This window comes from Tetrahymena thermophila (assembly GCF_000189635.1).
Source record: "Tetrahymena thermophila SB210 genomic scaffold scf_8254659, whole genome shotgun sequence".
In the NCBI taxonomy this organism is placed as follows: domain Eukaryota; phylum Ciliophora; class Oligohymenophorea; order Hymenostomatida; family Tetrahymenidae; genus Tetrahymena; species Tetrahymena thermophila.
In genome coordinates, this window is record NW_002476426.1 from 1,032,848 (window position 1) to 1,050,412 (window position 17,565).

General features: G+C 19.6%; 6 protein-coding genes across 6 annotated transcripts; 2 read left to right on the top strand and 4 right to left on the bottom strand. All coding sequences in view use genetic code 6, as the record gives it.

The window, feature by feature from the left end:
• Positions 1-239: 239 nt before the first annotated feature.
• TTHERM_000049478 (transmembrane protein, putative) lies at positions 240-1,208 on the bottom strand (the record flags this gene model as incomplete). The annotated part of the gene is made up of 1 exon (XM_012797393.1): positions 240-1,208. One exon carries the CDS (start codon positions 1,206-1,208, stop codon positions 240-242), a length of 969 nt encoding a protein of 322 aa, XP_012652847.1.
• Positions 1,209-2,994: 1,786 nt separating this feature from the next.
• TTHERM_000049479 (transmembrane protein, putative) lies at positions 2,995-4,416 on the bottom strand (the record flags this gene model as incomplete). The annotated part of the gene is made up of 4 exons (XM_012797394.1): positions 2,995-3,299; positions 3,352-3,703; positions 3,759-3,984; positions 4,040-4,416. 4 exons carry the CDS (start codon positions 4,414-4,416, stop codon positions 2,995-2,997), a joined length of 1,260 nt encoding a protein of 419 aa, XP_012652848.1.
• A 483-nt stretch (positions 4,417-4,899) lies between these two features.
• On the bottom strand, positions 4,900-6,600 carry TTHERM_00049480 (transmembrane protein, putative; the record flags this gene model as incomplete). The annotated part of the gene is made up of 5 exons (XM_001014843.2): positions 6,041-6,600; positions 5,777-5,987; positions 5,332-5,722; positions 5,027-5,269; positions 4,900-4,973 (listed from the first exon to the last, which is right to left on the bottom strand). Exons 1-5 carry the CDS (start codon positions 6,454-6,456, stop codon positions 4,900-4,902), a joined length of 1,335 nt encoding a protein of 444 aa, XP_001014843.2. The 5' UTR covers positions 6,457-6,600.
• A 940-nt stretch (positions 6,601-7,540) lies between these two features.
• Positions 7,541-8,102, top strand: TTHERM_000049483 (transmembrane protein, putative; the record flags this gene model as incomplete). Its single annotated transcript, XM_012797395.1, has 3 exons — positions 7,541-7,701; positions 7,757-7,966; positions 8,030-8,102. 3 exons carry the CDS (start codon positions 7,541-7,543, stop codon positions 8,100-8,102), a joined length of 444 nt encoding a protein of 147 aa, XP_012652849.1.
• A 1,826-nt stretch (positions 8,103-9,928) lies between these two features.
• TTHERM_000049487 (transmembrane protein, putative) lies at positions 9,929-11,528 on the bottom strand (the record flags this gene model as incomplete). Its single annotated transcript, XM_012797396.1, has 4 exons — positions 9,929-10,251; positions 10,310-10,694; positions 10,762-10,978; positions 11,035-11,528. The coding sequence occupies 4 exons, from the start codon at positions 11,526-11,528 to the stop codon at positions 9,929-9,931; spliced, it is 1,419 nt and encodes a 472-aa protein (XP_012652850.1).
• Positions 11,529-14,118: 2,590 nt separating this feature from the next.
• On the top strand, positions 14,119-17,519 carry TTHERM_00050500 (kinase domain protein). The gene is made up of 15 exons (XM_001014846.3): positions 14,119-14,216; positions 14,267-14,316; positions 14,573-14,662; positions 14,777-14,866; positions 15,015-15,104; positions 15,279-15,368; positions 15,560-15,649; positions 15,763-15,852; positions 16,004-16,093; positions 16,378-16,467; positions 16,638-16,727; positions 16,837-16,926; positions 17,048-17,137; positions 17,205-17,295; positions 17,407-17,519. The coding sequence occupies exons 1-14, from the start codon at positions 14,178-14,180 to the stop codon at positions 17,290-17,292; spliced, it is 1,167 nt and encodes a 388-aa protein (XP_001014846.3). The 5' UTR covers positions 14,119-14,177; the 3' UTR covers positions 17,293-17,295; positions 17,407-17,519.
• The last annotated feature ends 46 nt before the right edge of the window (positions 17,520-17,565 follow it).

A 17,565-nucleotide genomic window follows, 5' to 3' on the forward strand; every position in this document is an offset into this window, starting at 1 on the left:
TCAAAATGCAATTTGAATTTGTCAAAAATTAAACATTTAATAAACGATAAATATTTGATATATGTTCTTCGCTTTGTTTATAATTATTATTAGACTTGAAAATTTGTATGCAAAATTCAATGTATTTGTTTGTTTGTTAATTCATATTATTATAAAATTGATTGATAAATAAATTAATTATTTTTCATTATAATAAAAACATTATAAACTAAAAGATAGTTTGGATATATTAAACTAATTCATTAATCAAGTTGGTCTTTGAATTTTTAATCAAATAAACAAAAAATACCTTCTACAACAAAATAAATAAAATATTATAAAGTATATAAGCACTCACTCATCCATGCTATATAATCAGATAAATTAGGTTAGGCCTATTTCAAAGTATTACTAAAATGCATCAACAAATAAATCAAATTAGTCAATAGCTAAGAATCGCTATGCTTCGTTATACTAAAGAGCCCTAAATGATAAAATAAAGCAATAATTGATAAAATAATAATATGAAATACAACCTTCAAAATCTACAGGAAAGGGAGATTTCTATCGTCATACTCCTTCTTCTGCATCTATATAAGTAACAACTTTGGATCTAATAGAATTTGTTTTAGGCGAATATGAATAAAATAATCCTGTTATGCTAAAACCCATAAATGTTAAAGATACTTATACTATTTATGAAGACTTAAAAATAATATATTGTTTAGGATGCAAGGAGGATTAGATAACAAAATCTTAATTTTAGAAATTAGCAGAGGAAGGTTATGTTAATAGAACTTATGAGTCTATAAGATCAAGATATTAAGATTATTTGAAATTCTTAACCTCTGAAGATTATTAGAATATTCTTTCTTATATTGATGCAAATGGATTAAAGGGTTATTTAATTTTTGAGAAAGATGAAAAGGGGGAGCGCTTCTTGTAAAGAATTTAAAAATAAGATCCTAGATAAAATCATCAATCTGAAAGTAGTAAAGCTGCTTTGAAGGGAAGTAATAACCTATAAGTTGGCTCAAATCATAACTTATCTGCAACTCACACTCCTGTGAGATCTCCTAGAATTAATTCATATGAAGATCGCCCTCATTCTCCTAATATATTTTCTTTTTCTCCCTCTAAAAGGAGCAATGTACCAGCTCCTATACAAAATATGCATAATGGATTTATGCCTTATTACATGCCTGGATATTCATACCCAATGTTCCCATAACAATAGATGGGTGCTGGTGCAGATAATAGACTTTCTCCCTACAAGCCTGCAATGTTTTTTGATCCACAAACTCACTAACCCATGATGTTCCCTCCTTATTATATGAATCCCTATATGTATGGACAGGTGCCTTATCCTTAATTTGTTAATTAAGGTAAAATGCAAAACGAAGCCATATTTGATGATCAAGAAGAAGAGAGAAACGATTAAGTTTAGTTTGAAGTAAGACCTAGTTTAAAGAAATCAACAATAAAGCAAAAAGAAGTAGATATGGAAGATGAAGACGAAATACCTGAATAGATATAAAAGAAAAAGAAAAAGAATAATTAGCAAGATGAAAAAAAAGTAGCTTAGGTTATTCAACCAGAATAATAAAAACAGAACCTAAAATAAGAAAAAAAGTAATAAAATTAATAGCAAATAGTTGAAAAAAGCTAACCTGTCAATACAAATGTATAGTAATAACCTCCAAAAATCTAAACAACTCTTGTTCTCCCTAAATTCCAAGGTTTATAGATTAACAAATAACCATTTGTGCTTCCTTAAACTGGCTTAGATTAAGCAAATAAATCTATGACGAGAGAAGTTTTCGATTTAATTAGTGATGATGATAGAATACCAGAAGATTAGTTTGAGTCTATGATGTAATATGTAGCAGAATAAATTAAAATGCCTATTGAAAAAGTAATTGATATTCTCGACTGTCTAAGTGGCAGCTTTAAAGATTTTAGCGTCTACGTAGAAACAAAGTAAGAAAACATGTTATGGAATCCAGAGGAGGATAAAATTCTATCAAATATAAAATCATAAGATTCTTCAGAATTCAAATTATTGTCAAAGTTGAAGGGAATATCGAGTATTAAAAAGCGTGTTTTGTACAATAATCTTGACCTTCCATTTCCAATCGTTTGAAAATTAACTAATATGAAAATAATTATTTTAATTAAAAATTAGAAAATAATCCAAATTTTTATAAGATTTCTAAATATTAAATAAAGTAAGAGAATTAGTAAATTAGTGTGTTAGTTAATTAGTTAGTAAAGTATATAAAAAGATATAATTTATTTATTACAAGAAGCATTTTTTATTTAAGAGTTTAAATGTTAATTTTTATTTATTATCCCATTTAATTAGTTTAGAATAGTTATAAAAAAACAAAAATTATATTTCCAATTTACATTTATTTCAAATATTTTAATTTTTTTTTAGTTGTTTCTTCATTTAAAATTTAAAATTGAAATAGGTAGTAAAAAATTACTTTGTAATATTTCAAATATAAAATAAAATCATTATAAATTTTTTTAAAAATTATTATTTTTAAAAATAAAAACTGTTTATTTACATAAAATACAAATTTTTTAAAATTAAATAATTCGATTCTGATTTAACCTTAACATATCATTTTAAAAAGTTTTATAACTTTTTGTTAAATGATTCCTTAATAAAAAATTAATAATAATTTGTTGCAAAATTATTAACTATGTTTGTATATTTATAAAAATTTCACTAAATTAAATTAACAAATTATCTTTAAATTTTATACATAATACAAAGTTGTTCATCTCTTCTTAATAATTTTAAAAATGAAATTATTTTTTAATATTAAAATTATTGAATTTTTATTTTTCAATTATTTGATTCATTTTTTTGATAAAAATATCTACTTTTTTAAATATAAAATACAATTTAATTGTATAAAATTTACAAAATAATAGATTCAACAGTTTTTTATTTAATAGCTCATAAAATTTATTGTCTATTAATGCTATTATTATTTTTAAAACTCATAATTATAGATTTAGTATACTTCTTTAATAGCTTTAAGGCAATTATTTTTTTAAATAAATCTCAAATGTGAATATCAAGGCTAAAGATAAGCAGTTTAATGAAATTTGATAAGCTTAAAATGAAAAATTAATTTCTTTCATTTCCAGTGAATAATAATTAACTCCTACAACTAAATATTTAACTACTAGATCATTAATTGAGTAAAATATAAAAGAGACTGCTAAAATTATTTTAATCCATTTATTAGGTTAAATAAATCCTGTATATTATCTAAAAAACATTTGAAATAGAATTGGCTAACCTATTTATTTTATTAAAAAAAAAGTTATTTTGATTTTTAAAAATAAATGTACCAAAAATAATTGTTAGAAACATAGATCTTAAGTACATATTGTTAATCACTAATTAAAGCTAAGCTACAACCATTATATTAAGAAATATAAATATATTAGTGAGATCTAAAATAGGAAATATTATAACCAGAATCACCTATACATATGAAAACAATATTTGAAAACAAAATAAATATATTATTTCAGTAAACATACTAAAATTCTAAGTCAAATTAGCTATTGAATAATAATTAACATTAAACCCTACTATAAAGATTAAAAAGATCATAGAGAATTTTTTGCATTTATTAATTTATTACATTTCCTTTTCATCAAAAGTTTCTTATGTATACAAAAAATCATTTTATTCATTCTAAGTTATTTTTAAAAATTAATATAATTACAATCATTTTAAATAATTATTTTACTCTATTATGAATATCTTCATCCATCTTGATATTTTTTTACAGAAAAAAATTTACAAACTAAGAAAAGGCATAAAAACCAGCTAAAAGATACACAACAGTTTTTTCATAACCTATGTAACTTCCCGTATTAATGCTATAAGAACTCATATATAAATTCATCGCAGAAAAAATAACAGTCATAATTATTACCATAACTATATTATATCTGAAGATTGTAGGGTAGATACTATATTATTTTTAAAAATATATTAATATTTACTTTTGAGAATGTATTTACTTACTTATACAATAAGTTTACAAGAGAGCAAAAATTTGTAGTCATAATAAAGCACGCTATTATAATTTATAAATATACTATTAAATTTAAAGATATCAGTAGTATAAAAATAAAGCTTGCAATCTCTAAAATAATTTCTATAATCCTTTTTTAAATGAATTTAATCAATAAAAATTCATTGATTAATAAGCTAATAGATACTGTCATGAGTATTGTAAATGATAATAAATCTTAGTTTATGTCATTTTTAAGACCAAAATCTTTTATTAATAGTGCCAAAATTCCTACTTTAGAACTTTAAAAAGAACCATAAAAAAATGTTTTAAAGTAAAACCAACTACAGAATTTAAATATTATTTAAAGCGATTCTCTTAATCCCATTTTAGAATCTCAATATTTTAGTATTTGTTTTGTTTAATTAAATTATTTATCCTTATCAGAAAGCGATCAGAAACTTCAATCAAATTCTTAATTATAATTAAGTATTGCTAATTAAAAATATCTTTGTGTAATTTATACTTTGGCTTTTATATTTTACCAAAAATATTTACAAAGATTTTAATTAGTATTTAAAAAATTTTAAATAATTAACTTTTTAATATATTTTAGAAATAAATAAATAAATGAATTTATTTGTTTTTGTTTTTTAAATAATATTTTTTTTTACAAAATTTTTATTTTTATTTTATATTTTAGTATTTATGAAATTCAATTTTTTAATAAAAATGTAAATGATATTTATATAAATATACAATAAACAATTTATTTTGACAAATAAAATATTTTTTTAATTTAAAAATTAAGGAATTAAATTTAATTATGAATTCAACTTATATTTATTATTTATTCACTTTACATCATAGCTCAAAATTATTATTCATATTTTGAAGCGTATTGCATTTGATTTTGGTTGTATCTCTTAATAGTTTGTTTTTTTACTATTTTTTAAAATAATTATAACAACAATAAAACTAAATTATAGATAGAATACTAAATCCTATATAAATGCTAGGAGTATTTCTTTTCAGAGAATATTTTATACCTCTAAGTTCACTATTTAAGAATTATGGTTCGTAAAAAAAGTAGTAAGGAGTTACGTTGTACATTCTTTTAAACTAATAATTCTGAAGGAAGAAGCACATAAAATAAAATCCTAATCCTAACCTGATATAGTAATCTTCAGAAAATAAATTATAAAAACTCTTATAAAGTTCTGATATCATCATAGGAAGAACTTTAATAATATTAAATATTTTCTATTAAAATACTATTTAAGATATTAAAAATTTTTATTACTTAATGAAATTCCTCCAGCTAACATAGAATAAGTAAAACTAAAAAAACCTAAACTATAGTAATTATTTTCAACAATAATATTTATTCCTAGTAGTAAAATATTTATGGAAATAAGGATGTTAACTCCATCTTCTATCGTGATGATCCTTATAAACGGATAAAAAAAAAGGAGAACTATAAAGTATACAGCTATTTATGCTATCAAGCTCATATTATATTATAAATATGCTTCTTAAATAAGTATAGCATTGTTATTTAAATAGATACTTAAAAACTAAAACAATAAACAATAGAAGATCAGTACCAATTTTGAATACTTTTGCTATTTAGTTTTCAAATTAGAATATGAATTATCGAGTAAAAGTAACTAGCAACTATGGTCACCATTTTCCTTTAAAATTTTAAATATTTATAAAAAATATATAATTTTTTAATGAATTAATACATTAGTTAGAGTTATTTTATCTAATCTTGATGTTTTGAGTGATAAAACTACTAAAATAATTATCACAGATATGTAAGTTCCTATCATACCATATAAAAAACTCTATCCTAAGCTTATCTAAGCCTAATAAAACATGCATAAATAAGAAGATGGAATGCTTAGTATTAAAAAAGCTAAGTTTATAATACCCTTCATAATCCAAATTGAATTACTATTTTTATGAAATATATTTATTGATAGAAGAATTAGTGAATTAAATATTACCTATAAAATATTTTATGCAATTAGCAGAGATGAATACTAAATAGGTTAGTAGTTATAATCGTAAGTAAAATTTCACTTTATTAAATGCATAATAGTATAATGTAGATAATAAATATTGATAATATAATTATTTTTATTCTTAGAAGGTCTTTTTTGGATTAATTAGCTTTTTAACTCAAAAAAGAAAATGTTAAATCGTAAAGCAAGGTAGTTATAGTCAAAGTAATAATACGCCCAACCCAGCAATAACTCGAAATATAGCAGAGGGAATTTAAATAAATTTTATATTTGCTCATAAAAACTAAAGTTGTTTAAATAACTTAAAGTAGTTAAATTGCTCCTAGAAGTAGTATAAATATGGTAATATTCCAAAATAAATTTTAAAGCTTTTATCTGTTAAAGTGGATCTTGAACATTTTAATATTTCTTATTTAATGCTTTTAATCAATATGTCTTTCTTAAAAGTAGTAATTTTCTTAAATATATAAAATCTTTGTATCAAGATTTTTAGTTTAGTTTTTATCAGCTCTTAAATAAAGCTGATCAAAATTTTATTTGTTTTTCTGATAAGAATTCTAATATGTAGCAATAAATTATATTATATAATTTGATAAATTAATTTCTATTATTTTTTAAATCTAAAAAATAAAGAGTATTCATCATTATTAATTTAAAATTAAGGTTATTTATTACTTATTTTATGAGAATTAGAGGAATTATAGTAAATTTTTAGGATTTAAGAATATTTAAGATATGGTATTGAATGAAAAAATAAAAGATAATACAAAACATAAATTTATTTTAATTTCTTGAAACAATTCGAATAATAATTTTATTATAATTCTAAGCTCTTGATATTTCAAATTTTTTAATCTTTTATTTATTTAAATGTTCTAATTTTAAGTTTGATGTATCGATAACATAATTAAAATTGAGCCAAATATAAAAGACTAAAGCCAATTTATATGCTTGGCTAAACTACAGATTCATAATATTCTCGATTATTTTTATACTATATGCCATCAACACCAATAAAAAAGTCATTAATGTTAACGAAATACATTCTTTTGAATTAAAAGTTTTGAAAAAAAAAGCTGATGAAATTAAAGCCTAAAGTTAACCTCATGTATTGGTCTTCTCTTAATAGATTATAATAATTTTTATATAGAGTTGAAATTAACATCGGTAGCACTTTATTATAAATTAAAAAAAATTAATCTAATAATAATAAATTATTTTTTACTTTGAGAAAATCCTGCTACGACTATTGAAAAATTGATATTGAAATTTAGTATATTTCTAGCATGTAATCCAGTAAAAAATTTTAAAAATAACAAAATGACATTCAATACAACTAAAATGTTTACTCCATCCTCAATAGTTACAAGCTTAACTAAAGGTAGATATAAAACAATAAGTAAACAATAAATCGTGATATAAGTTTTAGATGCATCATAAGTATACACTTCTTATATTGCAGCTGCATTTGTATTTAAGTAGATGGAAATAAATTAAAAGAGCAATGAGTAAACAATAATAGTATATTTAGTAACTTATTATTTCCTAATTAAAATTTTATTACTTTATATTTTCTATAAAAGAGTTTCTTCTGACTCTTCTTCATCTAACTGCTTTAAAATAATAAAATATCAAAAGAATTAGTAAATAATTAAAATATCTAATTTAAATTACTTAATTTAGAATTATTTTTTTTAGTTTATCAGTTTTAAAAGACATATATATTAATATTCCAATTATCACCAAATAACAAATTATCATTCCTATGTAAATACCTTTGAGCGAACCTGGTTCACTGTAATTATAAAGTATAGAACAAAGATAAGATGATGGGACTATAAGGACTTAGAAGGCATAATTTAATATACACTTAATAATTATATTGGATTTGCTTTTTATATTGAATAAGTATAATTAATACATTTACTTTACTAAATTATAATTTACTTATATAAAATTGAATGAATTTAGCAGAGATTAATTGTATAGAGACTTGCTGTAATAAAAACTGTTGAATTGTTATATTTAGTGGCAAACAAGATGATCATAAATATTGCAAAAGTTATAGAAAGAACTATTTTAATAATTAAATAGCCTCGTAGGTACCTTTTACATATATTTCTGAGCTATTATATACCAAAGTCATAAGTTAGAGATATTATCCCTATTGTAAATACACGCAATTTCCAAGCTTCATTAAATAAGTAGCAATAAGGATTTGATTGATCAACTGCAATAGATTAAACAATTTAAAGTAATAATACAGCCCCAAGAAATAAAATGAGTAAAAGAATATCAAATGAAAATTATTTAATTTATTCTTTATTTAACTTAAATCTATTCATATTTATTAAAGAAGGATAAATGTAAATATACTTTTTAATTGTTAATTTCTAATAAATCTTCTTTGTAAATTTTATAAGAAGCCAAAACTTCAATTAGTTGAGATAATTATTTTCATTAGAAAAGCAACCAAAAAAATAAATTGTATAAGAATTAAATTTGTATTTAACTCATGACATTATAATTTTAAGTATTAATTTGTGATCCCTAATATAGGTGATTTTTAATTTATAAATCTTTCTTTCAATCAATAATTTAAGGATTCCTTCACATTGTATATTTGATTTAAAATATTTCAATATTGTTTCAATTTTTATATAAAAATCTATCAATAAATCCTGTAAAAAAAGCTACAATAATTAAATTTAAAATATCAGAATAATTTAATTTGATTTCTATTTAATTAGTGAGAATTTAATCAAAAATATTTTTATGATAATGAAAATGTAAAATTGATTTGTTTATCTTAATTTTAAACTTAAAACAAATCACATATTGACAGCTTCATTTTGAGAATTCTTTCTGTGCTTCATAAAAACTAAAAAATTTTGTTAAAATTAAAAAACTCATATATTAATTTGAATTAAAAATTTATTTTACATATTTTTGATTATTTTTAAATTATTTTAATTAAAATATAAATAATATTAAAAGTTGAAAATATCATAATTTTATTTTTAAGTGTTTGTCATTTAATAGAAAAGGTCTTCTCTAAACATTTTATTTTTAAAAAGCATTTAATTAAAGTGAAAGAGATCTTAACATAAAATTTAATAACCTTTTTCATGTTTTAAAGCTTACATTTTTTAGAACAATAAAATAATATTTAATATAATTTACAAAGATAATTTAATAAAAATTTTTATCTTTTATAGATAATTATAAGTAAATCATAGTTGTTGAAAGAAATAATTTTATTATTAATTCATAAAAATTAAATAAAATTTAGTAAAAAAAATTAATACTCTTGGTTTGGTTATCATTAAGATAAAATAAAAATTATGAAAATTATAAATAATAGTAAAGCTCCTATGAATCTTATTTATAAGGTATAAGTCTAATTTTTATGGAGCCCACATCAACATAAAGATTTAAGTTACTTTAAAATATAAAAATGTTTGATTTAATTTATTATAATTACGTTTTAATTTAAACTTATAAAATAAAAATTAATTTAACATAAATTGTGATATGAATATTTATTTCAAAAAATAATATATTAAAAGTAGACTTAAATAAATAATATACATATCTTAGGTAGATTTTGTATTTATTTAAGTAACTTTTTGATTAATCTGAGCTAGTTCAGTGTTATTACATATGATGATCAATAGCATTTTGAAAATAAATTTGTTAAAATGTTGATAATTAACAACATGTGCAAGATTAATTTTATTTTATTTAAAGAATTTTAGAATACTTAAGATAGTTATTTTATATAAAATTTAAAAATTATACTTTAATTATTTTAATCATATTGGATAACTTAAATAGTAGCTTTTTAATAATTATAAGTTACTTTATTTATCAATTTTTTAAATCTATCATTTATTTCAAATTTCTAACTTTAATTTTGAAGTAGTGATAGCAAAGATAAAATTACGCTAAATATAAAAGGTTAAACCCAATTTATATGCCAGGACTTAATATTTATTCATAATATTGTCTATCATTTTTGAAATGGCTTACACTTTCAAAATCAAGACTATTTGTAAAAAACATTTTTTTAAATTAAAAGTTTTGAAAGAAAAAGCTGATAAAATTAAAACTTAATCCTAATCTCACATATTAGTCTTGTGTTAATAGATCATAATTATTCTTGTATAGAGTTGAAATTAACATGGGCAACACTTTATTGTTTATTTATTTAATAAAAATTAAGATAAAAAAAAATTGAAAAATTTTTACTTTGAGAGAATCCTGCTACAATTATTGGGAAATTAGTATTAAATATATATATCTGATAATATTCGATTCCAACAATTATTTTTAGACATAGCAAAATTATATTGAGTACAACTAAAATGTTTACACTATCCTCGATAGTAAAAAATTTAATTAGTGGCAGATAAAATACAAGAAGTATACAATAAATCAATTCTTAAGTATAATAGCCACAATAAGTATAAACTTCCTGTATTGATGCTCCATTTGTATTTAAGTAGATAGAAATAAATTAAAAGATTAATGAATAGATAATAATAGCACATTTAGCAATTTTTTATTTTGTGTTTAAAACTTTTATATTTTATATTTTCTATAAAAGATTTTAATCTGAATCTCCATCTTCTTACTTTAGTATTAAAAATAAATATATTGATTTGTAAGGGAAGCAAAAAAAAATAAAAAGGTTGAATTACTTTATTTAGAAATATATTTCTAAGTTTATCTGTTTTTAAAGATAGTAAAAATAGTATTATCATTGAACCTATATAAGAGAATATCATTCCTATATATAAACCATTATCATAATTTTAGCTAATCGCATCAAAATAAAGAGCACATAAATAAGACGATGGGACTATAAGGAACAAAAAAGCATAATTTAATAAGCATTTTATTATAACATTAGATTTGCTTTTAATTAAAAGAAGATAGTTTTTAACTAAATTTAGTTTTAAATATTAATTTACTTATATAAAATCTAATGAGCTTAGCAAAGGTGAACTGTATAGAGGTTTGATGTAATAATAATTATCAAAACTGGTTATTTAGAGGCAAACATAATTGTAGCAAATATAGCCAAAGTTGTATAAAGAATTATTCTAATAATTAGATAACCCTTTTAGTAGTTTTTACAAATATTTCTTAGTAAATATAAAAATAAATCATAAAATAGAGATGTTATTCCTATGGTAAGTACACGCACTCCCCAAAACCAACCAGATATGTAACAAAATTAATTTACGCCATTAACGGTTATTGTTTAAACTAATTGAAGAAAGGTCACAGCACCAAGAAATAATATGAGCAAAAGGATATCGAATAAAAAAGAAATAGCTTTTTATTTATTAAATTTGATTTTCTGCATATTTTATACACTTTCTTCGAATTATTCTTTCAATTTTTTTCTTTGAATTTTTTTTTCTTTGTAAATCTGATTCAAAAAAATATTTAATTTTATCATTCATTTAAGTTATTATAAAAATACATAAAATAAATACTAGTTCTAAATTTTGAGATTATTAATTTTTGTTATGCTCTCTCTATTTTTGCTAAAATATATGATTTCTGTCAGAATTATTGTGTAAATAATCATTAAATAATAAATTAGTGGTTTGATTTTTTTTAACAAGGATGTTATCATATCTAATCTATTTGACTATATTAATCCCACCCACTAACTAATTATTCTGACAAAGTTTATCATATAATTGTAAACTCATATATATTTATACTAAGCATGCTCTCAAATAAACTTATTTTTATGCAGTAAGTATTTGAGAATCTCTTTTCAAAATTTTTTGTCCTCAACAATCAATTTTTGGATTTTGGCTAAATTTTAAATTTTGTTTTCAAAAATAAATTAAATTTTTTTTAAAAAAATTATTATTATGGCATAGAAAATTCTTAATTTAAATTAGACTTTTTATATTTTAAAATATTTTTATATAATGTAGCTTCTTTATTTTTATAATATTTTTTTATCTTTTTTGAACGATTTAATAAAAAATTAAATTCATTTCCTAAATTTTGATTAAAAATGTTTTTTTCACATGTAACCATTAAACTATATCAAAGGTATTTATTGAGCAGGGAATTATTATTGAATTATTTAATTAGTATTGATGAAAGGTAATTCTAATCTTAAAAAAATATATAAAGCATTATTTTATTTCTTTAACTAATGTTTAATAAACATAATTCATAGCAATAGAGAAATAATTTAGTAGTTAATAAAAAAATATACCTTAAAGAGTAGGTATTTTAATTATTATAGTTAGTATATGAAATCAATTTAATCATGTTATTAAAAGAAAGAATTCATATTAAATTTTAAATTAAAATTTTTTAATGTTAATCATAGGGGTAAAACAAAACAGATAATTCTTATGTTTTATATTCAATAAAATAAATTTTTCAATCAAAGAATAAATCAAGCAGAACGTTATTAATACTATTTAGTAATAAATCTTAAATTTAATATCTTTTTAAAACCATGTACTTTAGCATAAAGACATCTATATATTTTTATACTTATATGATTCGGTATTTATTTGAGTTGTTAGTGAGGTAGAAGTAGAATTTATCATCAAATACGCTAGAATATTAAATATGTGAAAGATACTAATTATTCTGGTCTCTAAAGAATATTTAGAAGTAATCTGAATCAATCAAGTTAATTGCTTTGCAAAGAAAATCCTAACTTGAAAAAAAGAGCTTGACATAGATTCGATTATCTTATTCGAAATCTAATGTAGAAAATATATTTTCAGCTTGTATTTTTCCTAAATCTAGATAAAACTTGGTAGGATTATCTTCATCATAGTAGCAATTTATTTCGCATCTTCTAAAATCAAAATGATTAAAGTAGGATGTGAGTTATAGGTTTAAATTTCTAACAAAAATATATGGAATGTCATATAATTTAATTAATTCTTGTATTTTGTTTAGAAGCTCGCAATTTAAGTCATATTTTTTATTGCAGTACTCATTAATTATTATTTATAAATTTAAATCATCTATTTTTATAACCCTATAGCTATTAATATCTAAGTAATAGGGATTTACAATATTTATTTTACTTCCATATTTATTTTCTTACATGAATATCAATAAATTAGTGTAATTTTAAATAATTTATATAAGGCTATCCTCAAAGTTTTTTATATTGGATTATTGATTATTCAAATCTTTAATAACTTCAGCTCCTTTTATATCTTCAAATGACTATGATTGTTTACAATTAAGTTAAAGTAACTCTTCTCCTGTAAATTCATCTATTTGCTTATATGTAGGTACATCAAGTATTAAATCCTTATTGCTTATAAGCTAGATTAACTTCTGCTAAGAAAATAAAGTCTTTGAGAGGTTTTTCAAAATTTAGTTAATAATTTTTGAAAACTCAGTTAATTATTCTGTAATATCTATAAAATATTATTTTTTTTCATCAATATTCTAAGATTGCTATTTTTCTAATTCAAACAAATGTAGAAATTTTGGAAATAAAACTGGTTACAAAAGTAAAATTCTTCCATTTTTATTTTCTAAAAGGATATCTTAACTAAAATTTTATAATTTCTGAATCATGAAAATGATAAATAGTTTTAATTTATCTAAAATTTTAAACTTTATTAAAAAACCCGGCACAAAAAATCTTTTATATCGCTAATTAAAAACTAATTTTCAGTCAAAATATTAGAATTATTAGTATTTTTAATAATTATCTTGTTTAATAAATCTTTAAGAATTTATTTTTCTAAAAATAATTTTTTAGGAGTTATCATTTTAATTTAAGTTAATTTTAAAATGTAAAAAGTCATTAAAATTTTTTTTGTAAAACAATAAATAATAATTTTTTATCAAAGAGAAACAAGCATAAATAAGTTAAAGCTTTTTAAATAAACTTTTAATTAAATGAGTATATTCTAATTTTTATTTATTTAACTAAATTTAATTTAAATTTAAATTAATTAAAAAATTAAAACTTTACAAGTAATAAATATCATTCAATAATTTCGTCAGTCGCAAAATAAATATTTAAAGGTAATTTTATTAAATAAAAAAATAAATTATCATTAAATCAACTATTAATTTCTTTAAAAAAAAAACTAAAATGATATAAAAACACAAATACTTTCATAAACTAGAAGATGTAGATAAATACTATTATATTTATCCAATTAATTATCTTTTTAATAAAAGTTTTTACACTCTGCTCAAAACTCTTTTGATAGTATTATTATAGCTCTTAAGTAAAAATTATTAAAAAAATTAAGCTCACTTTTAAATTATTCAAAATTTTAATACCTTTAACTCTAGCAATTAAATCTCTTTTCTATTATAAATATAATGAATAAAATTATATTTATTTTTTCAAAACTCTTATTTGAATTTTTTATTTATTTTAAACTATAATTTTTTTATTTCCAATCAACTTCTATTAACTATATTTATTTAATATTGAAAAATAATTAAACACATATTTAAAAATATGCAAAATATTAATAGTAATAAGTAAATTGGTGATTACGAGTTATATAGATTAAGCTCGGCTTTACAAAATCAAAATACTATCATGTTTTTGAAACTAGAAGTTTAGTAAAATTATTAATTTAAAATCTATTAAATAAACAATTTATACTCTAATTTTATTTATCCTAATTTTAAAAAGTTGAATTATCAAAACACTTTTATTTAAATTAAAAATAATAGCAATAATAAAATTGATAATCAAGGAGCTGAAGATCTTGCTTCTGCTTTATCAAAATGCAATAATCTTTTAAAATTGAGCATTAATTTAAGGTAAAAAAATTTCTAAAATTTATATTTTAAATTTATTTTTAATTTTGATAAATTGATAATCTTAATAAGCTTTTGAATTTTTAATTATTTTTTTCAAAAAATCATTTTAAAATTAATTTTTTTATAATAAAACACACTATATTTAAAGCAGCAATAACATTCGTGAAAAAGGTGCATCATAAATAGGTTTAGGCTTATCAAATTTAATTAATCTATAATCTCTGAACCTTGAAATAGGGTAATAAATGAATTGTTAACTAATAAGTTTTGTTTATTTTTAGGTATTTAACAAATATTTAATAAAAAAACATCTTGAAAAGATTATTTCATTTTAAATGTGAAATGTATATTTTAGATACTTTTTTTATTTTTTTAATATTATTTCTTTATTTTTATCCTTAAAATTTTAAAGATGGAATAATATTGGCGATAACGGTGTTACAGGTCTAGGCTCTGCTTTTTCAAACCATCCTAATCTTATCACATTAGAACTATAAGTTAAGTAACAGCATAGCTTTTAATGATTATTTAAATAAAAAAATCTTTACTGCGTATTTTATAACTACTGAAAGTTTATTCATTTGTTAAAAAATGTTTATTTATTAAATAAATTAAGTATTTTTAATTAATAAAACAATGATTCTTAAATTAAATACTTATTAAAAAATTAATTGTAATTTCAATTATTAAAAGTAACAACAATATTAATACTGAAGGAGCATTGGGTTTAAGTCGTTCATTAGCAAAATAGACAAATCTTACTTAATTAAATCTTTACATTTAGTAGATAATTTGTTTATTTTAGCTTAATTTTAAAAATAATTTTTAATTAATTTTATTTGATAAAAAAATATATTTTATTTTATTTTTTAAAGAATCATTTTATTTTTTTAAAGGGATAATAATATTGAATAACAAGGTGCTTCAAATTTAATATCTGCTTTATCGAGTTATCATTAGCTCATTAACTTTTCAATCAATATTGGGTAAAAATATTAGTTTTATATTTAAAGAATTAATTTTAAAACTTTAATTTAATTTGGCAATAAAATATTTTCTAAATTTTTATATTTAACTTAATCATTCTAAAATAAATAAAATAATTGTCTGTTTTAATTTTTAAATATTAAATAATAGATGGAATAATATATAATCTAAAGGATTATAAGATATAGCCTCTACATTATCTTACTGTCCTAGTCTTTAATAATTAACATTATGGTCTATGTAAAGGAATTTTATTTAAATTTTTTTATTACTCAAAAAAATTGTAACTTCAATATTTCAATACAAATTATTTATGATTTATTTTAAAAACATTAAAAAAATAATGATAATCTAATTATTTTATTTAATTTCGTTTTAATATAAAATTAATAATATACTGAAATTAAAAATAATACTTGTAAAATATAAACTCATTTTCCAATTAAAAAAAGAGCAAACTTTATTTATATCTAAAAATATTTATAAAGATAAAATTAATTTTAATTATTATTCACATTTCTTAGTTATAATAATATTGATGATTAAGGCTTATGCAGTCTAAGTGCTAGTTTAGTAAATTGTACGAACCTCAAAATATTAGAGATAGAGCTTGGGTAATTTAGATTTTTATTTAAGCTTAATTTATAAATCATTTAATTAATTATTATAATAATATAAAAAAAATAATATTAAATAAACTACTAAATTTTATTTTTTAAAACACCTTTTATTATTTTATTAATTGGCAAACTAAGGAAATATTTTAAAATTTAAATTTTAAAAGGAGCAATAGTATTAGCGACTAAAGTATAACAGTTTTAGGTGAAACATTAGTGAAATTATAGAGTATCTCTTCTTTATTGCTAAGTCTTTAGTAAAATGAAAATTTAATTTTTTGATATCAATATGTCTGTCTGCTATTAATATTCTATTAAATTAAGTTTTTTTAAATAAAACTAAATAAAACCCATATTTATAATAAGATGGAATAATATAAGTGACTATGGTATATCACAGCTAAGCCTATCTTTAGCCAAATGCTCTTGTCTTAAAATATTACAATTAACTGCTAAGTAAATAAAAATATCTTTAATTTTTCAATATTTAATATAATTAAGAAATATAAAAATTAATTCTTCATTTTTTAACATTTTTTAAATTTTAGTTTCAATAAACATTTTCAATATATAAAAGTAATTGCTCTATAGGAGAAAAAGGAGTATAAGAACTTTTTAATGGGTTATTAAAGTGCAGTAAACTCTCAATATTTAAACTCGAACTTTAGTAAAATTGACTCAAAATTATATTAGCTTTCTAAAAATTTTATTTTTTTAATATTTTTAAAAAATAGAGGAAATGAGATTTTGAATGAATAATAGTATATTAACAAATTCAAAAAAATAAAGAGAATAGTAGAGTAACAAATTTAACTAATTTGAAAGGTAAAATCAATATTTTTATTTTAAACATAATAAAAAAAATATAAATTTGAATTATTTAATTAATTATTTTTATCTTTAAATAGTTAAAATATAATTATCTTTTAAAAAAAGTTCACAGTAACAATAAATCTTTGGAGACTTTACATAAAACTGAATAGTTAATCCTTTTTAAAATATGTTAATTTTTAAGGGAATCTTATGTTAAATTTTAAATTTAGTCACTGTAAAATAAAAATCAAAAATTCTTTAAATTAATTATTATAATATTTT